Source organism: Hyla sarda, chromosome 3, assembly GCF_029499605.1.
Source record: "Hyla sarda isolate aHylSar1 chromosome 3, aHylSar1.hap1, whole genome shotgun sequence".
In the NCBI taxonomy this organism is placed as follows: domain Eukaryota; kingdom Metazoa; phylum Chordata; class Amphibia; order Anura; family Hylidae; genus Hyla; species Hyla sarda.
In genome coordinates this window covers 73,536,233-73,553,673 of record NC_079191.1, presented here as the reverse complement: position 1 = coordinate 73,553,673, position 17,441 = coordinate 73,536,233, and the positions used below count along the sequence as shown (strand labels likewise).

The following is a 17,441-nucleotide window of genomic DNA, read 5'->3' as shown; positions in this document are numbered from 1 at the left end:
ACAGGGGCAGTCTGATTTTTTTCAGGCCAAATAAATTTGACCCCCTAGGAGAAATGAGGTATCAAATATAGAAGGTAGTCACCTATCTGGAAATGAACACACTTGAGGGGTTGAGCAAGCATACATATTTACAGCCAAGTCCCCTTCACTTAAATGGAGTTGTGTTGCAGGACATAACCTAACAGGACACAAGCCACAGCTCTCCTGGTCCACACTGCAGCATAAACCAGCCAAACAGGAGAGAAATACCGTATATGCTTATGTTCTAATACATTCACGTGTGTTTTTCTGTGTGGTTCTACTTCTCTCCTCTATGAAAGCCTCAGCATTGTCTATACAGTTTGCTTATGTACTTTCCCACTCACTTACCTCAGATATGAGAATACCCAACTTTATATTATTCAAAGTAATACTATTACATACTATTTATTCTGTCTTTCTTTTACTGTGAATATCTATAAACAGTCCAATGTAAATATTTCTGACAGAGAATAAAAAGCCACCATACACAATGTACAGCAGTGAGTAACAGTGCATACAGTGTATATCCCACTACAGGGGTCCCCACTCTTATACACCTAGTAGCTGCAAACATTTGCCGAGTAAGGTGCAGAGTGACTGTACAGGGGCTACTGCCTTTAACATCTGATACTCCTGCTTGTACTTTATACTGCAGCTTACTGGCAGAACATTATGCTGACATATACCATGGTGTACCCACACTGCATCCACTGAGTTCAATGGACCAAATGTAGGGTAAGATTCACAAATGTTTGGTTTATCTCTAAGTGTACGTTTTTTTCCAAGAATGTAAAGTGCAGGGGGCTGCACTATGGAGTAATGTGGAAAAAAAATGGAGACACTATAAAATGGACTAAACACATTCACAATTACATTACCTTTGATCAATCAAACATGACATTGGTACTATCTACTCTAAGAGATCCGTAATAACCAGTAACACACTGTATACTCCTAGAGATGAGTAATAACCGGTAGAATGTTATGTACTGTACATCAAAGCCCCATAGACTACTTGCAAGCCAAGCGGGTTGTGACAAGGGTCACGTGACCCTGGAAGCGATAGAAGCAGGAGAAAGTTAAAACAAGGTATTTAAAGAAAGTACAGTTGCTGCAAGGGAAATTTATTAACATAAAAAAAGACTCTAAATACCTTGTTAAGATTATTATAATAATTGCTTGCAATGGTTCATATAATCGTAATAATTGCTCTGGTTAAACTCTACCTTGAAGCTTCCTCCTCTTCCTTCTTTTTCTGGGCCATTTCAGCTTTCTTTCGCTCCAGGTCTCTCAGTTTGTCTTGCTTGATCTTCTGCAGTTGATGCAGAGCCGCCTGCTGTTTGTTGTAACTTTCTCTCACCTCCTGGAAAAGACAAAAATGATCCATCAGACAGGAATAAAACAGAGGAGAATGCAAAATCTGGCAGCAATGGAGAGTCATGCTGTATGGCATGCGTATGGGCAGATGAAGAACCCAACAAGAAACAATATGGCTTTGCCACTACAACAGATTTACGTGGACTACGTACAAGAAGTGACAAAGTATTTGTGAAAATCTGATTTTGCGAACCTCAATTATCTCCATTATTTTACAGATGGCAATGTTTATAAGATTAATGAGAAGCCAAGAAGCATTGATATGATGCATGAAAAGCCCTGAAAATTTTCCCTGACACGCATGTATAGGCAGTCTCAGTCAGGAGTGTAGCTAAAGGGAGAGCAGAGCTAGCAGCCCTATTTTGGTTTTAAAAGGGCCCCTTCCACATATAAAGACACCAGTAATTTAAAGAACACATGGTAAGTAAGGGAGGGCGAGTTATTCCTCTATTGTGTAAGTGATCTGTATCTTTTGAACACTCAATAATACAATTAAAGGGGTATTCCGGCAAAATACATCTTATCCAAAGGATCGGGGATAAGATGTCTGATGGGACCCCCCGCGAACACTTCTGTGTTTCCGGGACTGGAGACATGATGTCACGCCACGCCCCCTCCATTCATGTCTATGGGAGGGGTCAGACAAAAGGATAGGGGATAAGATATATTTGCCCGAAATACCCCTTTAATACTATAATTTGCATTGTAACATTTGCAGGCCTGAGTCTGTTACATTTCTCTAAACTAAAACCAACTGTACAGTTGACCAAGATGATCTAGAGAAATACTAGATACTAATACCAAGCTCCATTAAAAGTGAATTTGAAAAAACTCTAGTGGCAGAGCAAAGCAGTGGAGTAAACAGTATAATTTAGGTCATGTGTGTTTATACTTACCTGTCAATTCAAAATTAAATAAAGCATAAAAGGTATCAAAGGTAAAGGTCCTACTGCTTAGACCCCCCCATGATCAAGTAAACAGCAGTCCTCAAGACTATAAAGGACTGACAGCGGCAGCCGTTTGCGCCATTAGTTCATTAGACAGTACACGGAGAGGTGGTCACACGGGTGCATTACTGCTTCATTCACAAGTAGCACTGAAGGACTGCCATTATTTTAAGAGGTCTCTCTGATTACAACATCAGCAATCCAACATTTATGACCTATATTGTGTATAGGGGACAAATGCTATTAGTAGGCTAACCCCTTTATGTAATTGCCTGTTGGGAAAAAAAAATAAAAAGTCTCATGGAGAAGACAAGTTTTCTGGACTTCTCTCTCCTCTACTCACATGATATTTCCCACCCAAAAATGAACACAATCATACCAGAAATGGAAAGCAAGAAATGGGAATACAAGGGAAAGAATGAAAGAGTGACAGGAAAAGGAGACATTGAAAATGAAATAACCTTAAGTAAGAGGAAGAGATTGCTGAGACAGCTGAGGAGAGACAAAAGGCACTGCAGAACAGAGTCATCCATATTGTCACGCTGCAAGATAAGGCAGAGAAGTCATAATGAGTACTGAGAACCCCGCTACCCGGGCTGTTGGGGGGGAAATGAGAAGTTTGGCAGATTAGGGTACAAAACTGAAAACTTCTGAAAAACTTTTACAATAAAAACCATTCTAGGGTGTAGCTTTAACCCCTACTATAAAAAAATAAAATAAAGAGCAAATGATTTTAGGAACTGATATAAACAAAGCCTTCCTTTATGAGAGCCTCTGAGTCTGCCTCCTTGGTTGATGTCCTGCCAATTTGCCTGCGTGAGGGCCTGCGAGTTTGCCTGTCTAGGGAAGGGCACGCAAGTCTGTCTGTCTAACTGGGTGAGGGCACACGAGTCTACCTTCCCGGTTGAGGGCCAGCCAATTTGTCTGCTTGCCTATGTGAGGGGTTGAAAGGTTGCCTGCCTGTGGTGATGGCACGCATGTTTGCCTGTCTGTAAAAGGGTTTGCAAGTTTGCCTGTATAGATGAAAGGTGAACTTTCTTTCGTCATCAGGAAAACCTTTGTGTAAAATTAACATGAGAAAAATGTATTTCCATTATTATAAATTAAAGAAAATTCTTTACACAAATCTGCAATATTGCAGTCTGACAGTGGTTCTATGTCTACAGGGTATTTTGTAATAAGAATGTCAGCCTTCCCCACCTTGAGTTGCTTGTTGAATGTGTCCATCTCTGATAACTTTGCAGATGTCTCTTTCTCTAAAGCGTCCAGCTGCTCTCTAAGCCTCTGGCACAACCCATCCTTCTCCATATTTTTCTTCTGAATTCCAAGCAAATTTGAACTTGTGCTCCCTGGTCAGAGAATATATTCCAATGTTAAAGAAAGCCTCGGACTGGTCTACAATATGGTCAAAAGCCATGTAGTAAACACTCATTACTTACCGGGTGATTTTGCCATCTGAAGCTGCTTAATCTTCTCATTCAGAGCTTGTTTCTCGGGGAGAAGAGAGCCCAGTTTATTCTGATATTCCTAAAACAAACATTACATGGAGTCAGAAATGAGAAAAAACTGCAGCTGATTTATATCACCACATTGCCACCCAATACAGAAGAGAAGGTGTATTTTCACCTAAAGGCTCAGTGTCTTTGGTACTTTAGAAACCAAAGGGTTATTCTTATACTGCAAACTGCTCTGCAGGAAAAATCAGCTGACCATAAATGTAAAGCAGAGTACAGCAAAGGAGCCAGAGACTTGTTGTCAAGATTATGGGGGTCCCAGAGACTGGACCCCTCTGTAAATATAACACTTAACTCAGAACACCCCTTTATGGTTCTGCAGCAGTTGTGGTGTGTGTAATGAAGTTCTGCAGAAGCCAAGGTGTGTGTTTTGATCTTCAAAAGCGAAGATGTGTTGTGATCTGCAGAAGCCAAGGTGTGTGTTTTGATCTTCAAAAGCGAAGATGTGTTGTGATCTGCTGAAGTAAATTATGATGTTTTACAGCTGCTAAGATAAGTTGTGATGTTAAGCAGAAGCCAAGGTATGTATTATGATGTTCTGCAGCAGCCGAGCGTGTTATGTGGTTCTGCAGCAGCAAACATGTGCATTATAAAAAAAATAATAATAATGTGCACATAGTGTGCAGTTTTGTAATCTTACAAGAATCAGAAAACATCTTAGTAACATCTTCGGTTCTTACAACAGGGGGCACATTATCTAATAAAGATATGCTGGCTTTGAACAATTGTTGGTTTTCTAATATTTTGTTTTCTGAGGCCAAATAATAATATACAGGTAGGACATTCTATTAATGAGTTGTGCAGGTCCAACCTGTGGGTCCTCCTCCAATCAAAATAAAGTGCGTGCATTTCTCCATCACAGGAATGGGGCAGGGCTGCACTACCAGGCAGCTTTGTGTTGTTTTCTACCCTTACCTGAAGCTGCTGCTGGAGCTGTTTGATCTCGATTACTCCCAGATCACACTTCTTGTCTATAGAGTTCAGCTCATTTTTCTTCATTTGTTTTCTTCCTTGGACATTTTGAACTTTCAGGGTGATTTGTTGATGTTTCTCCTCCTAAGGAATGTGCCAAAACAATATAAGGAACCACAAGCTGGGCGAATGCTGTGGATCATTTTTTCACTTGGAATTAATATGAAATGTTAGGTAATTGCATATTCAGAAAAACAGGATTGGTCTGGTATTTGGTTCATAGAGGGACATACTAAGTGGGCAATCCCTTAATCTGATGTAACTAGTCTCTAATAGGTATACTGCATGGTTATTTCAATGAGAACCTTTTACTTATTTGCATACACTGCAAAATATCTGCACTGATCCCAATAATAGGTCAGAGCTGCCAGACTCAGGGCTCAAATCAGTACAGGGTAAGTAATGCATATACACAGCAACTGCACCAGCAGAATGGCAAGTGCAGCTCTGGAGTATAAGGGCCCTTTTACACACGCAGACACTGCCACGATGACAAGCGGCTATCAGCAAGAGCCTTTTTTAGGCTGCTCATTAATTTCATTACTATTAGCCACACATCACTTTTGAATAGGAAAATGTGTGGAAATAACAATAATGTTATAGGCGCACAAAATGTTCAATCAGGCAACAAATTTTCTTGATTTGACTGATTGCTGGCCCTTTTACACCGGCCGATTATCAGGAATGAGCGTTCCTAGGAAGACTTATTTGCATGATAATCGGCCCATGTAAAAGAGCAATTATATACACTGTACCTCAGGATCAGTAAAGGATAAATAATGTAATGTACTAGCAGATTAGTTAGTGCAGCTCTGGAGTATATTACACGCTGTATCAGTACAGGCTAAGCAATATTATGCATTTAAAAGATGGCAAACTTTCTATGTAGATTCATTTCATATGTATAAATTTTGTTCAAAGGGGGACATGTGCTTTAAGATTTAGAACTAAAATTGTAGGCATATAGGGTTAATGTTCAGGAATATCTCCAACCAGCAAGCTTGTAATGTGCATTGTAACAAATAACGTATATTTGTAAAGCTGCAATTAAATAATCATGTGCTACAGAGCAGCATCTCCGCACAATTTCCATTCTGCTAAGTTAAGACGACATGTACAACGATTACTGGATCACGGGAGTCCTACCAGCGCTTCCAGTTCTAATTGTAGGCTCTTCTTCTTAGACTTCAGCTTCACAATCTCCTCCTGTTCTCTATTCCTCTGGTTGAAAAGCTCTTGACGTCGGATCCTCTCCAGCTCTTGTTGCCTCTGTCGCTCCAATTCTTGCTTTGCAGCCTATAACACATGAGAACCACATGTGCATAAGAAAGTGACATTACTGGGCCAAAAGCAATAATTTTATGAATAGGACTTTCCCCATTTCCTAAACATTTAAACACAACCCCAAAATATGAAAATGTGAAAAAAAAGCTTGCTCTCATACTAGAAGCCAAGAACAACTGATAAAAACAGCACACATGATCCCAAACTAAGATACAGCCTTACACTGCATAAGGGATAAAGAGGCTGGGCCAGAGGAGAAACTTGAAAGTTGCTCCATCTACAGCAGTTGATGAGCCTATGTGCGAGACTGAATAATCACATTTAGGGGGATGGGGTGCTAGACCTAGAACCCCATCAAAGACTGCAAATGGTTAAGCCAAAAACCAGAGTTAGGCTGGGTTCACACCACATTTTGTAACTACAGTTCCCGTATATGGCTGGGAGGAGGAGGGGGCTTAATCGCGGCGCCCGCACTCAGCCGTATAGGGGAACCGTATTTAATGCATGTCTATGAGCCGACCGGAGTGAAACGCAGCCTCCGGTCGGCTGCGTTTTCGGCCGTATGCGGTTTCTCGACCGCAGGCAAAAACGTGGTCGACCGCGTTTATGCCTACGGTCAGGCCTGGAGGCTGGAGGCTGCGTTTCACTCCGGTCGGCTCATAGACATACATTAAATACGGTTCCCCTATACGGCTGAGTGCAGGCGCCGCAATTAAGCCCCCTCCTCCTTCCAGCCGTATACGGGAACCGTAGTTTCAAAATGTGGTATGAACCCAGCCTGATAAGATTAGGGATGGCCAGGCCTTCGGAATTGTTAGAGGCCTGGAAAGTGGAGTTTGGAAGGGAATGGCATAATTATGGAAGAGATGCAGGAATCTGTAAAGATGATGACGTGACCCATAAGTGTATTTGCGCAATTTTAGAATTATAATGTGATGGCATATTACACCAACCTCTGTGATCAAGAAAAAAAAAGGACTGAGGTCCCTTCTTCTTGTTCCCTGCACGCTTTTAGTAAAATATTTAAGTTAAGATAACAACCTCCCTCCTCTCTATCTCCTTCCTCTTCTCTTCTTCCCTCTGCCGCTCTATCTCTCGCTGCAGCTCCAGGCGCCTCTCCATCTCCAGCTGTTTCTTGCGCTCCTGCTCCTGGCGTTCCCGCTCCCGTCGATCCTGCTCTTCTCTCTCCTTCTGAGCCTTCCTCTCGGCCTCCCTCTGCTGTTGCTCCAGAAGAACTTGGCGTCTCTTCTCTAGTTCAAGGTTTCCTCTCTCCATGTTCTCCTTCCTCCTTTCCTCAAATGTCACTATACAAAACAAGAGCCCATATAAATATGCCAGGAATCATAAGAGTGGTGAATATGACAGACAAACCATTTAATGTTAAATTAGAGGTGAAATCTCATTGGCTGCTCATATAACATCTAAAAGTCAGCTTTGATCTAAGAAAATGCAAATTACATTTCTCCTTTAAAAAGGGGTATATTAACTTAAATTTATATAAGACACCTTAGACATATGGAGACAGCTGTCTTTGTATGTAAGGCTTTAATACACCTGACGCCAGTGCTAAAGCTCCATGTCACTGGATGGCAGATGTATACATAGAGAATAAATGGTCTGTGGAGACAAATCCACTTAGCCTGAGGCCGGCTCACCTGCTGTCTTTTTCTGAGGCGGCTCCTCATCCTGCATCCCTTTGTAGTTTGGCAAGGCCCCATTAATGTTGTCGTCACCACTGCAAAAAAGAAAAAGCAGACAATTTTGTTAGTTTAAAAAAAAAAAAAAAAAATCCTAATTAATTGAAAATCTTCTGATGTATACATTAACCCCTTAACGACGAAGGACGTAAATGTACGTCCTGGTGAGGTGGTACTTAATGCACCAGGACGTACATTTACATCCTAAGCATAACCGCGGGCATCGGAGCGATGCCCGGATCATGCGCAGCAGGTCCCGGATGTGTATCGCAGCCAGGGACCTGCCGGTAATGGTGGACACCCGCGATCCCGTGGATGTCTGCCATTAACCCCCCAGAAGTCCGCCATTAACCCCTCAATACAGATCACGGCATCTGCAGCATCGCAGTCACTTAAATGGCTGCTCGCATCGCCTGCAGCGATCCGATCATCCAGCATGGCAGCCGGAGGTCCCCTCACCTGCCTCCGCTGCCTTCCTGGCGTCTTCTGCTCTGATCTGCCTTCCCGCAGACCAGAGCAGAAGATGACCGATAATGCTGATCAGTGCTATGTCCTATACATAGCACTGAACAGGAATAGCAATCGAGTGATTGCTTTAAATAGTCCACTATGGGGACTATTAAAGTGTAAAAATAAAAAAAATAAAAAAATAAAGTAACAAAAAATGTGAAAAACCCCCTCCCCCAATAAAAACGTAAATGGTCCCATTTTCCCTATTTCACTCCCAAAAAGTGTTAAAAAAATACTTTATATACATATTTGGTATCACTGCGTGTGTAAATATATGAACTATTAAAATAAAATGTTAATGATACTGTACAGTGAACGGCGTGAACGTTAAAAAAAAAAAAAAAAAAAAAAGTCCAAAATAGCTGCTTTTTTATAACATTTTATTCCAAAATTTTTTTATAAAAAATGTATTAAAAGTTTTATATAAGCAAATATGGTATCAATAAAAAGTAAAAATCACGGCGCAAAATATGAGCCCTCATACCGCCATTTATCCGGAAAAATGCAAAAGTTGTGGGTCTTCAAAATAGGGGGATTTTAAATGTACTAATTTGGTTAAAAAGTTTGCGATTTTTTTTAAGCGCAACAGTAATAGAAAAGTATGTTATCACGGGTATAATTTTAATCGTATTGACCCAAAGAATAAAGAACACATGTCATTTTTACCATACATTGTACGGCGAGAAAACGAAACCTTCCAAAATTAGCAAAATTGCGGTTTTCTTTTTAATTTCCCCATACAAATAGTATTTTTTTGGTTGCACCATACATTTTATGGTAAAGTGAGTGATGGCATTACAAAGGACAACTGGTCGTGCAAAGAACAAGCCCTCATACTAGTCTGTGGATGAAAATATAAAAGAGTTATGATTTTTTGAAGGCGAGGAGGAAAAATCGAAAACGTAAAAATAAAATTGTCTGCGTCCTTAAGGCCAAAATGGGCTGCATTATTATATACTCGAAAAGTTATCCCCAATCCACAGGATAGGAGATAACAAGCTGATTAGTGAGGGTCTGAGCGCAGGGACCGCAAAAAAAAATAAATCACAAGAATGGAGGAAATTTGTCCCCCCAAATAAATGTAGCACGGCCTGTTCTCTATTCATTGCTTATGGGGCTTCCAAACAGCTTAGGAGATGGGGGATCCTTTTTTGTGTTGGGAATAGCCCTTTCTAAAGAGTCCATTGACACTGTAAAAAAATCTACTGGGTATACAATTGTAATTTTTAAGCATACTGCACTATTACATATGTTTGTTTGATTTTCTCTTTTTTTCATACACTCGCTAGAAAACAGAGGAACGCTCTTTTTTGGTCTCACGAGGTAGTTACATCACAGTTAAAGAGCTATATGTTTTTCCTGAAGAGTCACTCTGGCTTCATAAAAATGAATAATGCCTGTCTGCTATGTCCTCATTGCTTTACTCTGTGACTGATTTTCAACTGAGTTTCCCCTAATCTATAGCAGCCTGGAAGTTAAAGGGAATCTATTACATTGAAAATGCAGTCCAATCGGCCAGCACCATGTTATAGAGCAGGAGGAGCTGAGTAAATGGATATATAGTTTTGAGGGAAAAATTCCAAGATAAACCAGTAGTCAAGTGGGCGGTGCTACTCACTGACTGACCATTCTCTTTATATGCTCCCTTATAACTAGATATATGTGCTCCCATATAGCTAGTTATCATGGTATAAGTGAACATATAAAGAGAACGGTCAGCCACTTGACTACTTAGCCCAGAATGAGTAGAGCTTTACATGAATAAATTAGTTCTCCTAGGACTGCCCACTTGACTACTTAGCCCAGAATGAGTAGATCTTTACATGAATAAATTAGTTATCCTGGGACTTTTCCCACAACACACTATATTAATCTGCTCAGTTCCTCCTGCTCTATAACATGTTGCCTGCACATTAGACAGCATTTTCAATGTGACAGGTCCCTTTAACCCCTTAAGGACACAGCCCATTTGGGCCTTAAAGGGTACCTCTCATCAAAAAAACTTTTGATATATTATAGATTAATGTATGCAGAATAACTTTACAATTGTATGTTATTAAAAAATATGCTTCTTTCTATTTAATTTTCCACTTTGAAGAAATGACCACTAGGGGTCTCCCTACCAGTCCTGGCAGCAAGCATTTCAGACTCATGCTGGAGTCCTAAACACTACGAGCTGCCAGTCTGCTTTGTTCACAAAGGAGAACACTCAGAGCTGCCAGCCTGCTTTGTTCACAGCCTGTTTGGCTGTGAACAAAGCAGGCTGGCAGCTCTGAGTGTTTAGGACTCCAGCATGAGTCAGAAATGCTTGCTGACAGGACTGATCGGGAAAAATACAATAGAAAGAAGCATATTTTTCATTAATATGCTATTGGAAAGTTATTCAACATTCATTAATCTAAAATATATCAAAAGTTTATTTGATGAGAGGTACCCTTTAAGGACTCAGACAATGACATTTTTACATTTTCGTTTTTTCCTCCTTGCCTTCAAAAAATCATAACTCTTTTATATTTTCATCCACAGACTAATATGAGGGCTTGTTTTTTGTGCGACCAGTTGTCCGTTGTAATGCCATCACTCACTTTACCATAAAATGTATGGCGCAACCAAAAAAATACTATTTGTGTGGGGAAATTAAAAAGAAAACCGCAATTTTGCAAATTTTGGAAGGTTTTGTTTTCACGCCGTACAATTTACGGTAAAAATGATGTGTTCTTTATTCTTTGGGTCAATACGATTAAAATGATACCCATGATAACATACTTTTCTATTACTGTTGCGCTTAAAAAAAAATCGCAAACTTTTCAACCAAATTGGTACGTTTAAAATCCCCCTATTTTTAAGACCTATAACTTTTTAATTTTTTCGTATAATCGGCGGTATGAGGGCTCATTTTTTGCGCCGTGATCTGTACTTTTTATTGATACCATATTTGCTTATATAGAACTTTTAATCCATTTTTTATAAATTTTTGGGGAATTAAATGTTATAAAAAAAGCATAAATTTTTGACTTTTTTTTATTTTTACATTCACGCCGTTCACTGTACGGTATCATTAACATTTTATTTTAATAGTTCAGATATTTACGCATGCGGCGATATTAAATATTTATATAAAATATTTTTTTTAACGCTTTTTGGGGTGAAATAGGGAAAATGGGACAATTTACATTTTTTATTGGGGGAGGGGGTTTTCACATTTTTTTAAACTTTTATTTTTACACTTTAATAGTCCCCATAGGGGGCTATTTATAGCAATCATTCGATTGCTTATACTGTTCAGTGCTATGTATAGGACATAGCACTGATGAGTATTATCGGTCATCTTCTGCTCTGGTCTGCGGGAAGGCAGATCAGAGCAGAAGACGCCGGGAAGGCAGCGGAGCCAGGTGAAGGGACCTCCGTCTACCGTGCTGGATGATCGGATCGCCGCGGCAGCGCTGCGGGCGATCCGATCATCCATTTTAGTGACCGCGATGCTTCAGATGCCGTGATCTGTATTGATCAAGGCATCTGAGGGGTTAATGCGAACATCCGCGGGATCGCGGGTGTCCATAATTACGGGCGGGTCCCTGACTGCAATCAGCAGCCGGGACCTGCCGCGCATGATCCGTGCATCGCTAATATGCTCGCGGTTATGCATAGGATGTAAATGTACGTCTTGGTGCATTAAGTACCACCTCACCAGGGCGTACATTTACGTCCTCCGTCGTTAAGGGGTTAAACACTAAGAGCCAGGTAAGACCAAGGATTTTAGCAGAAATCCTGTTCATTGTAATCACATATTACATATCAGTGTAAGATCTCACCATTAACCTCATGGTACTAGAACACATAGTATATAGAGGTGGTCAGGAAAATAAAACAAATGGTTGGGGTTTTTAGGATATTATATCATTCTGGACCCCACCATTATTCAACATGAACAACAACTATAAAGAGCATCTCCTCCTGTGCAGACACAACTTTCAATGGGCTCTGTGTAATGCTTAATTTCCCCTGTGGTGACGCTGTAGGAAAACGGAATATTTTCTGCTATGTTTCCCTACAGATTACAGCTGATCTCTAGGCTCCCAGCACTGGCTCAGCATTGGATGGGCCAAAGGAGAAAACAGAGTCCAATCACTGGTATAGTCTTTTCTATCACTAAGACATGCAGTAAATAAAGATGACAAAATGTGTGACAAGAAGTACAAATAATATCCACAAAAAAGCAACATCAGCCGTTAAAAATCCAGGTTAGTGTAACAAAGTCAAAAAGTATCTGAATAACTTTTGTTTTACAGAAATAAAAATTATTTTTTAAACAATAACTTTGCCAGAGGACCCCATCTACTGATTCTTTTTCTTGAACTAATCTCCAACCAGTGTTTTTCCCTTCCCTTAGTATATACTGATAAGCATGCTAGGAGTTGTAGTTTTACAACAGCAGGTTAGGGGTAAGAGTAGTGTTTTCCAAACATAGTGCCTCCAACTGTTGCAAAACTACAAGTCCCTGCATGCACAGACAGCCTTTCGCTGCCCAAGCATGCTGGGAGTTGTAGTTCCGAAACAGCTGGAGACACACTGTTTGGAAAACCTTGGGTTAGAGGACACAGCACTGACCTATCCCCATACACATCAAATCTTTACTTACTGATAGTGACCGGTACTTTAATCTGGCATACGTTCATTATATCCAGAGTGTACTTACCTCCCCCTCCTCATGCACACAGTACAACCCATCCCTTGTGTGATAGCTGTGTCCTGTCCCCTAACACCTCCGTATCGCCTGTGAGAGGCAGCTAGCAGCACAAAACAAAAGTGGCTGCAGAAGAGTCATCAAACCCTTATCAAGACGCGATGTCCGTCAAATAACGGCTGCTCAGTATAGATAAACTGCAGTCTTAAAGTGACGCTCCGCTATAGAGTAGGAGGAGATCAGGGAAGAGCATAAAGAGCACTTAGGATATAATATTATTACAACAGCTCCCCCACAGCTATGGGCATCTGAACAATAATCTGTATTCAAGATCACATTAAAGGAGAACTCCAGCCAAAACTAACTTCAGGATAGGGGATAAGTAGCTGATCGCAGGGGTGCGGGGTTGTGGATGTATCTCACCGCTGGGACCCCCCCAACAATCTCTGGAACGGGACCCCAGCTGTCAGTGAGGAGCATGTGTTGTCTACCGAGAGATGGCCTACACTCCATTCATTTCAATAGGAGCACTGATGACGCCCAAGTGCTGTACTCAGGTCTTTTCGGTACTCCAATAGAAATGAATGAACGGAGAAATTAATCTCTCCTCACCGAGAGATGGGTCCCATTCTGTACATCCCAAACACTGGGATTGCAACAATCACAAGAACGTAGATCAATTGTCCTCTGAATTAATCAACCAACAGCGTCCCTGCTCGACTGTCAATTCATTCTAAAGGGGACATCCAAACATTGTACTATACTCTGCATCTTCAAAATTTCTATTAACAATAAATGGAGGGGTGGCCGAACATGCATGCTGCTGCTCCATTTGGGAGGGGGGGGGGATGGACGGACGACAACAATGCAGCTGTGTTCTTGTGATTGGTGGGGGTCACAGTGGGTGAACCCCCAACTTATCAGCTTGTTATTACCTATTTTGTTATTTTTAAGCCCAGAAAACCTAGAGGCAAGTTCCAGAAGGTATACTGTACATACTTTTTCCTGCAACTATGCACCAACACTCCATTTTGGAAACCACACACACATTTAACCATTGTAAAAAAAAAAAAAAAAAAAAAAAAAAAAAACAACCATCTTTATATAGCTGTTTCTGCATTTTCCCACTTACCGGAATGATGGTGGCACCAAATCTGGGGGCAGAGTCAGAGGGAGCGGCTGGCCGGCTTTTGCGATATCTGTTAAATGCATGGCTAGGACAAACTCATCAGCTTTCAGTTTTCCATCTCTGTCAATGTCAGCAAGAGACCTATGAAGACAATAGAGGAAGATTATACACATCCTACTAAGGCCAAGAAAGGTTGGGCTGGCACTAAAGCATCGGGCTGGGGTGGTAGAAGGTTAGAGTAAGCCTGACGAAAGCTACAGGTAGGTGTGCAATCAAATGACCACTGGGGGTGCTGCCCAATTTACAAAAATAAGGCAAACAATCCACGGTAGGTAGAAAGAGGTTGCACTCACCCAGTCACAGGATGTAGGTCTCCCTTATTTATAACAAAAGTCCATTTTGCCAGTGCTGTGGTAGGGAGTCGCGGTCGGCAACCAGCTGACTGAATGGCGTCTGTTGGCTAGTTGTCAACCGCAACTCCCTACCACAGCACCGGCAAAATGGACTTTTGTTATAAATAAAAAAGACCTACATCCTGTGACTGGGTGAGTGCAACCTCTCTATCTACCTACCGTGGATTGTTATACATATTCTAATTCACATATAAAAGGTATTGGTCTATGGGGAATAAGAGCCCCTCAGTGTCAGTAATAATAAGTGTCCCAGGAGTTTGGACCTCCCGACTATCTTTCTTTTATATCTTGTGTGACTGACAAGGTAAAAAATGGGTTATTGTGGGACAATCCCTAGAAAGGGCTTATTTAGGATATAAAATAAATGCCTTCCAGCAAGATTTTTTTCTTGGTGATGCTTTTCTCTAATTTTCTATTAAACTATCTATATTATAAAATAATCCTGAAATCTTGGAGTTTTTGGTCTGGCCACTAGGTCCAATATTAAGATGAGACTTTCTATTCTGTACGTGATAAGGAGGAGGTTGCTGGAAAGTAATCTGTACAGCATGGGTGTCAAACATGCGGCCCGAACATGCTTGTGTCCCGAAAGATGTTTTCGGGACACAGGGATGCCCCCCGTCAACTCTCAGCGGCCCCGCGTTAATTTTAAAAACACAGGGACCGCCGGGAGACAGTGCAGGCCGGGACGTCACTGACGTCTCAGCCGTGCGCCCATAGCAAAGGAGGGGCAGAGGAGCGGAACCTGGAGGTGGCAGACGCGCGCTGGCCAGCATGGTAAGTGACCAGCGGCACGTCAGCTTAGGTGGTCAGACCACCGCTCCTCCGGTACCGGGACCTACAGCTATTGCCGGACTGGAGGAGTAGTGGTCAGAGCACTGAAGTGGGGCAGTACACAGGAATAATGCCTCCAGCCATACACTGGAGGCTGTATGTCTGTGGGGGAACTATACTGCACCTAATGTGGGGGGAACTATACTGCACCTAATGTGGGGGGAACTGTACTGCGCACCTAAAGTGGGGGGAACTGTACTGCGCACGTAATGTGGGGGGAACTGTACTGCGCACCTAATGTGGGGGGGGGGGGAACTGTACTGCGCACCTAATGTGGGGGGGGGAACTGTACTGCACACCTAATGTGGGGGGGGGGGGGACACTGTACTGCACACCTAATGTGGGGGGGGGGGAACTGTACTGCGCACCTAATGTGGGGGGGGGGGGGCGACTGTACTGCGCACCTAATGTGGGGGAACTGTACTGCGCACCTAATGTGGGGGAACTGTATTGGCCACCTAATGTAGGGGAACTGTACTGCGCACCTAATGTGGGGGAACTGTACTGCGCACCTAATGTGGGGGAACTGTACTGCGCACCTAATGTGGGGGAACTTTACTGCGCACCTAATGTGGGGAAACTGTACTGTGCACCTAATGTGGGGAAACTGTACTGTGCACCTAATGTGGGGGGAATTGTAATGTGCACCTAATGTGGGGGAACTGTAATGTGCACCTAATGTGGGGGCCTCGTATTGACATTCGCTCATGTCAAGCTCCCATAATTCAAGGGCTAGCGTTACTACGTCCTTTTTTGGATGCGGCCCACATAAACTTAAACCTTGTTTTTTTGGCCCATGTTAGCCTTTGAGTTTGACATGCTTGCTGTACAGCATTACAGTGAAAGGTGACACTAGTGTATAAATGCAGCCTTCCCCTCCTCTTTAGAGTAAGTATCTCTGTACATGACCTCTGAAGCATGCTTACAAGTCTGTCCCATAACAAGAATAGGGTCTGCTGTAAAGCATATCACTAAATGATGTTAAAAACAGCTCAAGCAAGATGGCTGCCCCCATAATAATGTACTAAAAAAAAATATTACAATAGGAACATAGAAACATAAGAAAAAAAATACTAATATTGTATTAGTATCTGGGTCTAATCAGTTAAAAAAAGATTAGGTGACACATTTACATTAAAGGAGTTATCAAGGAGTAGAAAAACAGAGCTATTTTCTTCCAAAGACGGCACCCACCTGTTCTCAGGCTGTATGTGGTATTACAACTTGGCTTCATTCATTTTTAATTGAGCGAAGCTGCAATACTATACGCAACCTGAATACATTTGATGCTGTTTTTTTGAACAAAATCTGCTGTTTTTCTAATCCTCGATAACTCATTTAGGGTGTATTCACACCTACAGTATCCTGTGCATATTTGATACCCAGGATTTGAAGCTGCAGATTTAATGCTGTAGATTTACAATAAAATCAAGTCAAATATGCGCAGGATACTGTACGTGTGAATACAACCTTAGGATAGGGTCACAATTTTCCTACCCATTTAAAGGGGTACTCCTCTGTTAGACATCTTATCCCCTATCCAAAGGATAGGGGATAAGATGTCTGATCGTGTGGGGCCCGTGATTCTTCCCCCCCCTGCAGCAGCCCGGTAGCACAGCAGCCCGGAGCTAAGTTTCTCCGAGGCTGATGACAGGCGGTGCAGGGGACAGGGTATCGTGACTTCACAGCCCCGCCCCCTCGTGACGTCACGTCCACCCCCCCTCAATGCAAGTTTAAGGGGCGTCCCCCTCCCATAGACTTGTATTGAGGGGGCAGGGCATGACATCATGATGCCCCGTTCCCTGCACCTCCCGTTATCATCCTTGGAGAAAACTTAGCTCTTGGCTGCTGCAGGGGGGATCGCAGGGGCCCCCAGCAGCGTGCCCCCCGCGATCAGACATCTTATTCCCTATCCCTTGGATAGGGGATGAGATATCTAACAGCAGAGTACCCCTTTAAGTCAATGGGTAGCAAAAACAGCTGCAGAAAATATGCAGCAATACACGGCACATGTGACCCTACCCTTAAGCGTATATTCACACCTTACAGATTTGTTTAA

General features: G+C 42.1%; 1 protein-coding gene across 5 annotated transcripts in view; it reads right to left on the bottom strand.

Moving 5' to 3' along the window:
- Positions 1–17,441, bottom strand: part of ITSN2 (intersectin 2) — a 184,209-nt gene that overhangs the window by 66,357 nt on the left and 100,411 nt on the right. For 3 of the 5 annotated variants that reach the window (XM_056564337.1, XM_056564333.1, XM_056564334.1), the window contains 9 exons: positions 14,139–14,276; positions 7,771–7,850; positions 7,157–7,419; positions 5,978–6,127; positions 4,775–4,915; positions 3,785–3,872; positions 3,546–3,694; positions 2,807–2,887; positions 1,248–1,384 (listed from right to left, as the gene is read on the bottom strand). In XM_056564337.1, coding sequence (XP_056420312.1) covers positions 1,248–1,384; positions 2,807–2,887; positions 3,546–3,694; positions 3,785–3,872; positions 4,775–4,915; positions 5,978–6,127; positions 7,157–7,419; positions 7,771–7,850; positions 14,139–14,276 — 1,227 coding nt within the window. The remainder of the gene's footprint in view (positions 1–1,247; positions 1,385–2,806; positions 2,888–3,545; positions 3,695–3,784; positions 3,873–4,774; positions 4,916–5,977; positions 6,128–7,156; positions 7,420–7,770; positions 7,851–14,138; positions 14,277–17,441) is intronic. The other 2 variants (XM_056564335.1, XM_056564336.1) reach the window with 1 other exon arrangement.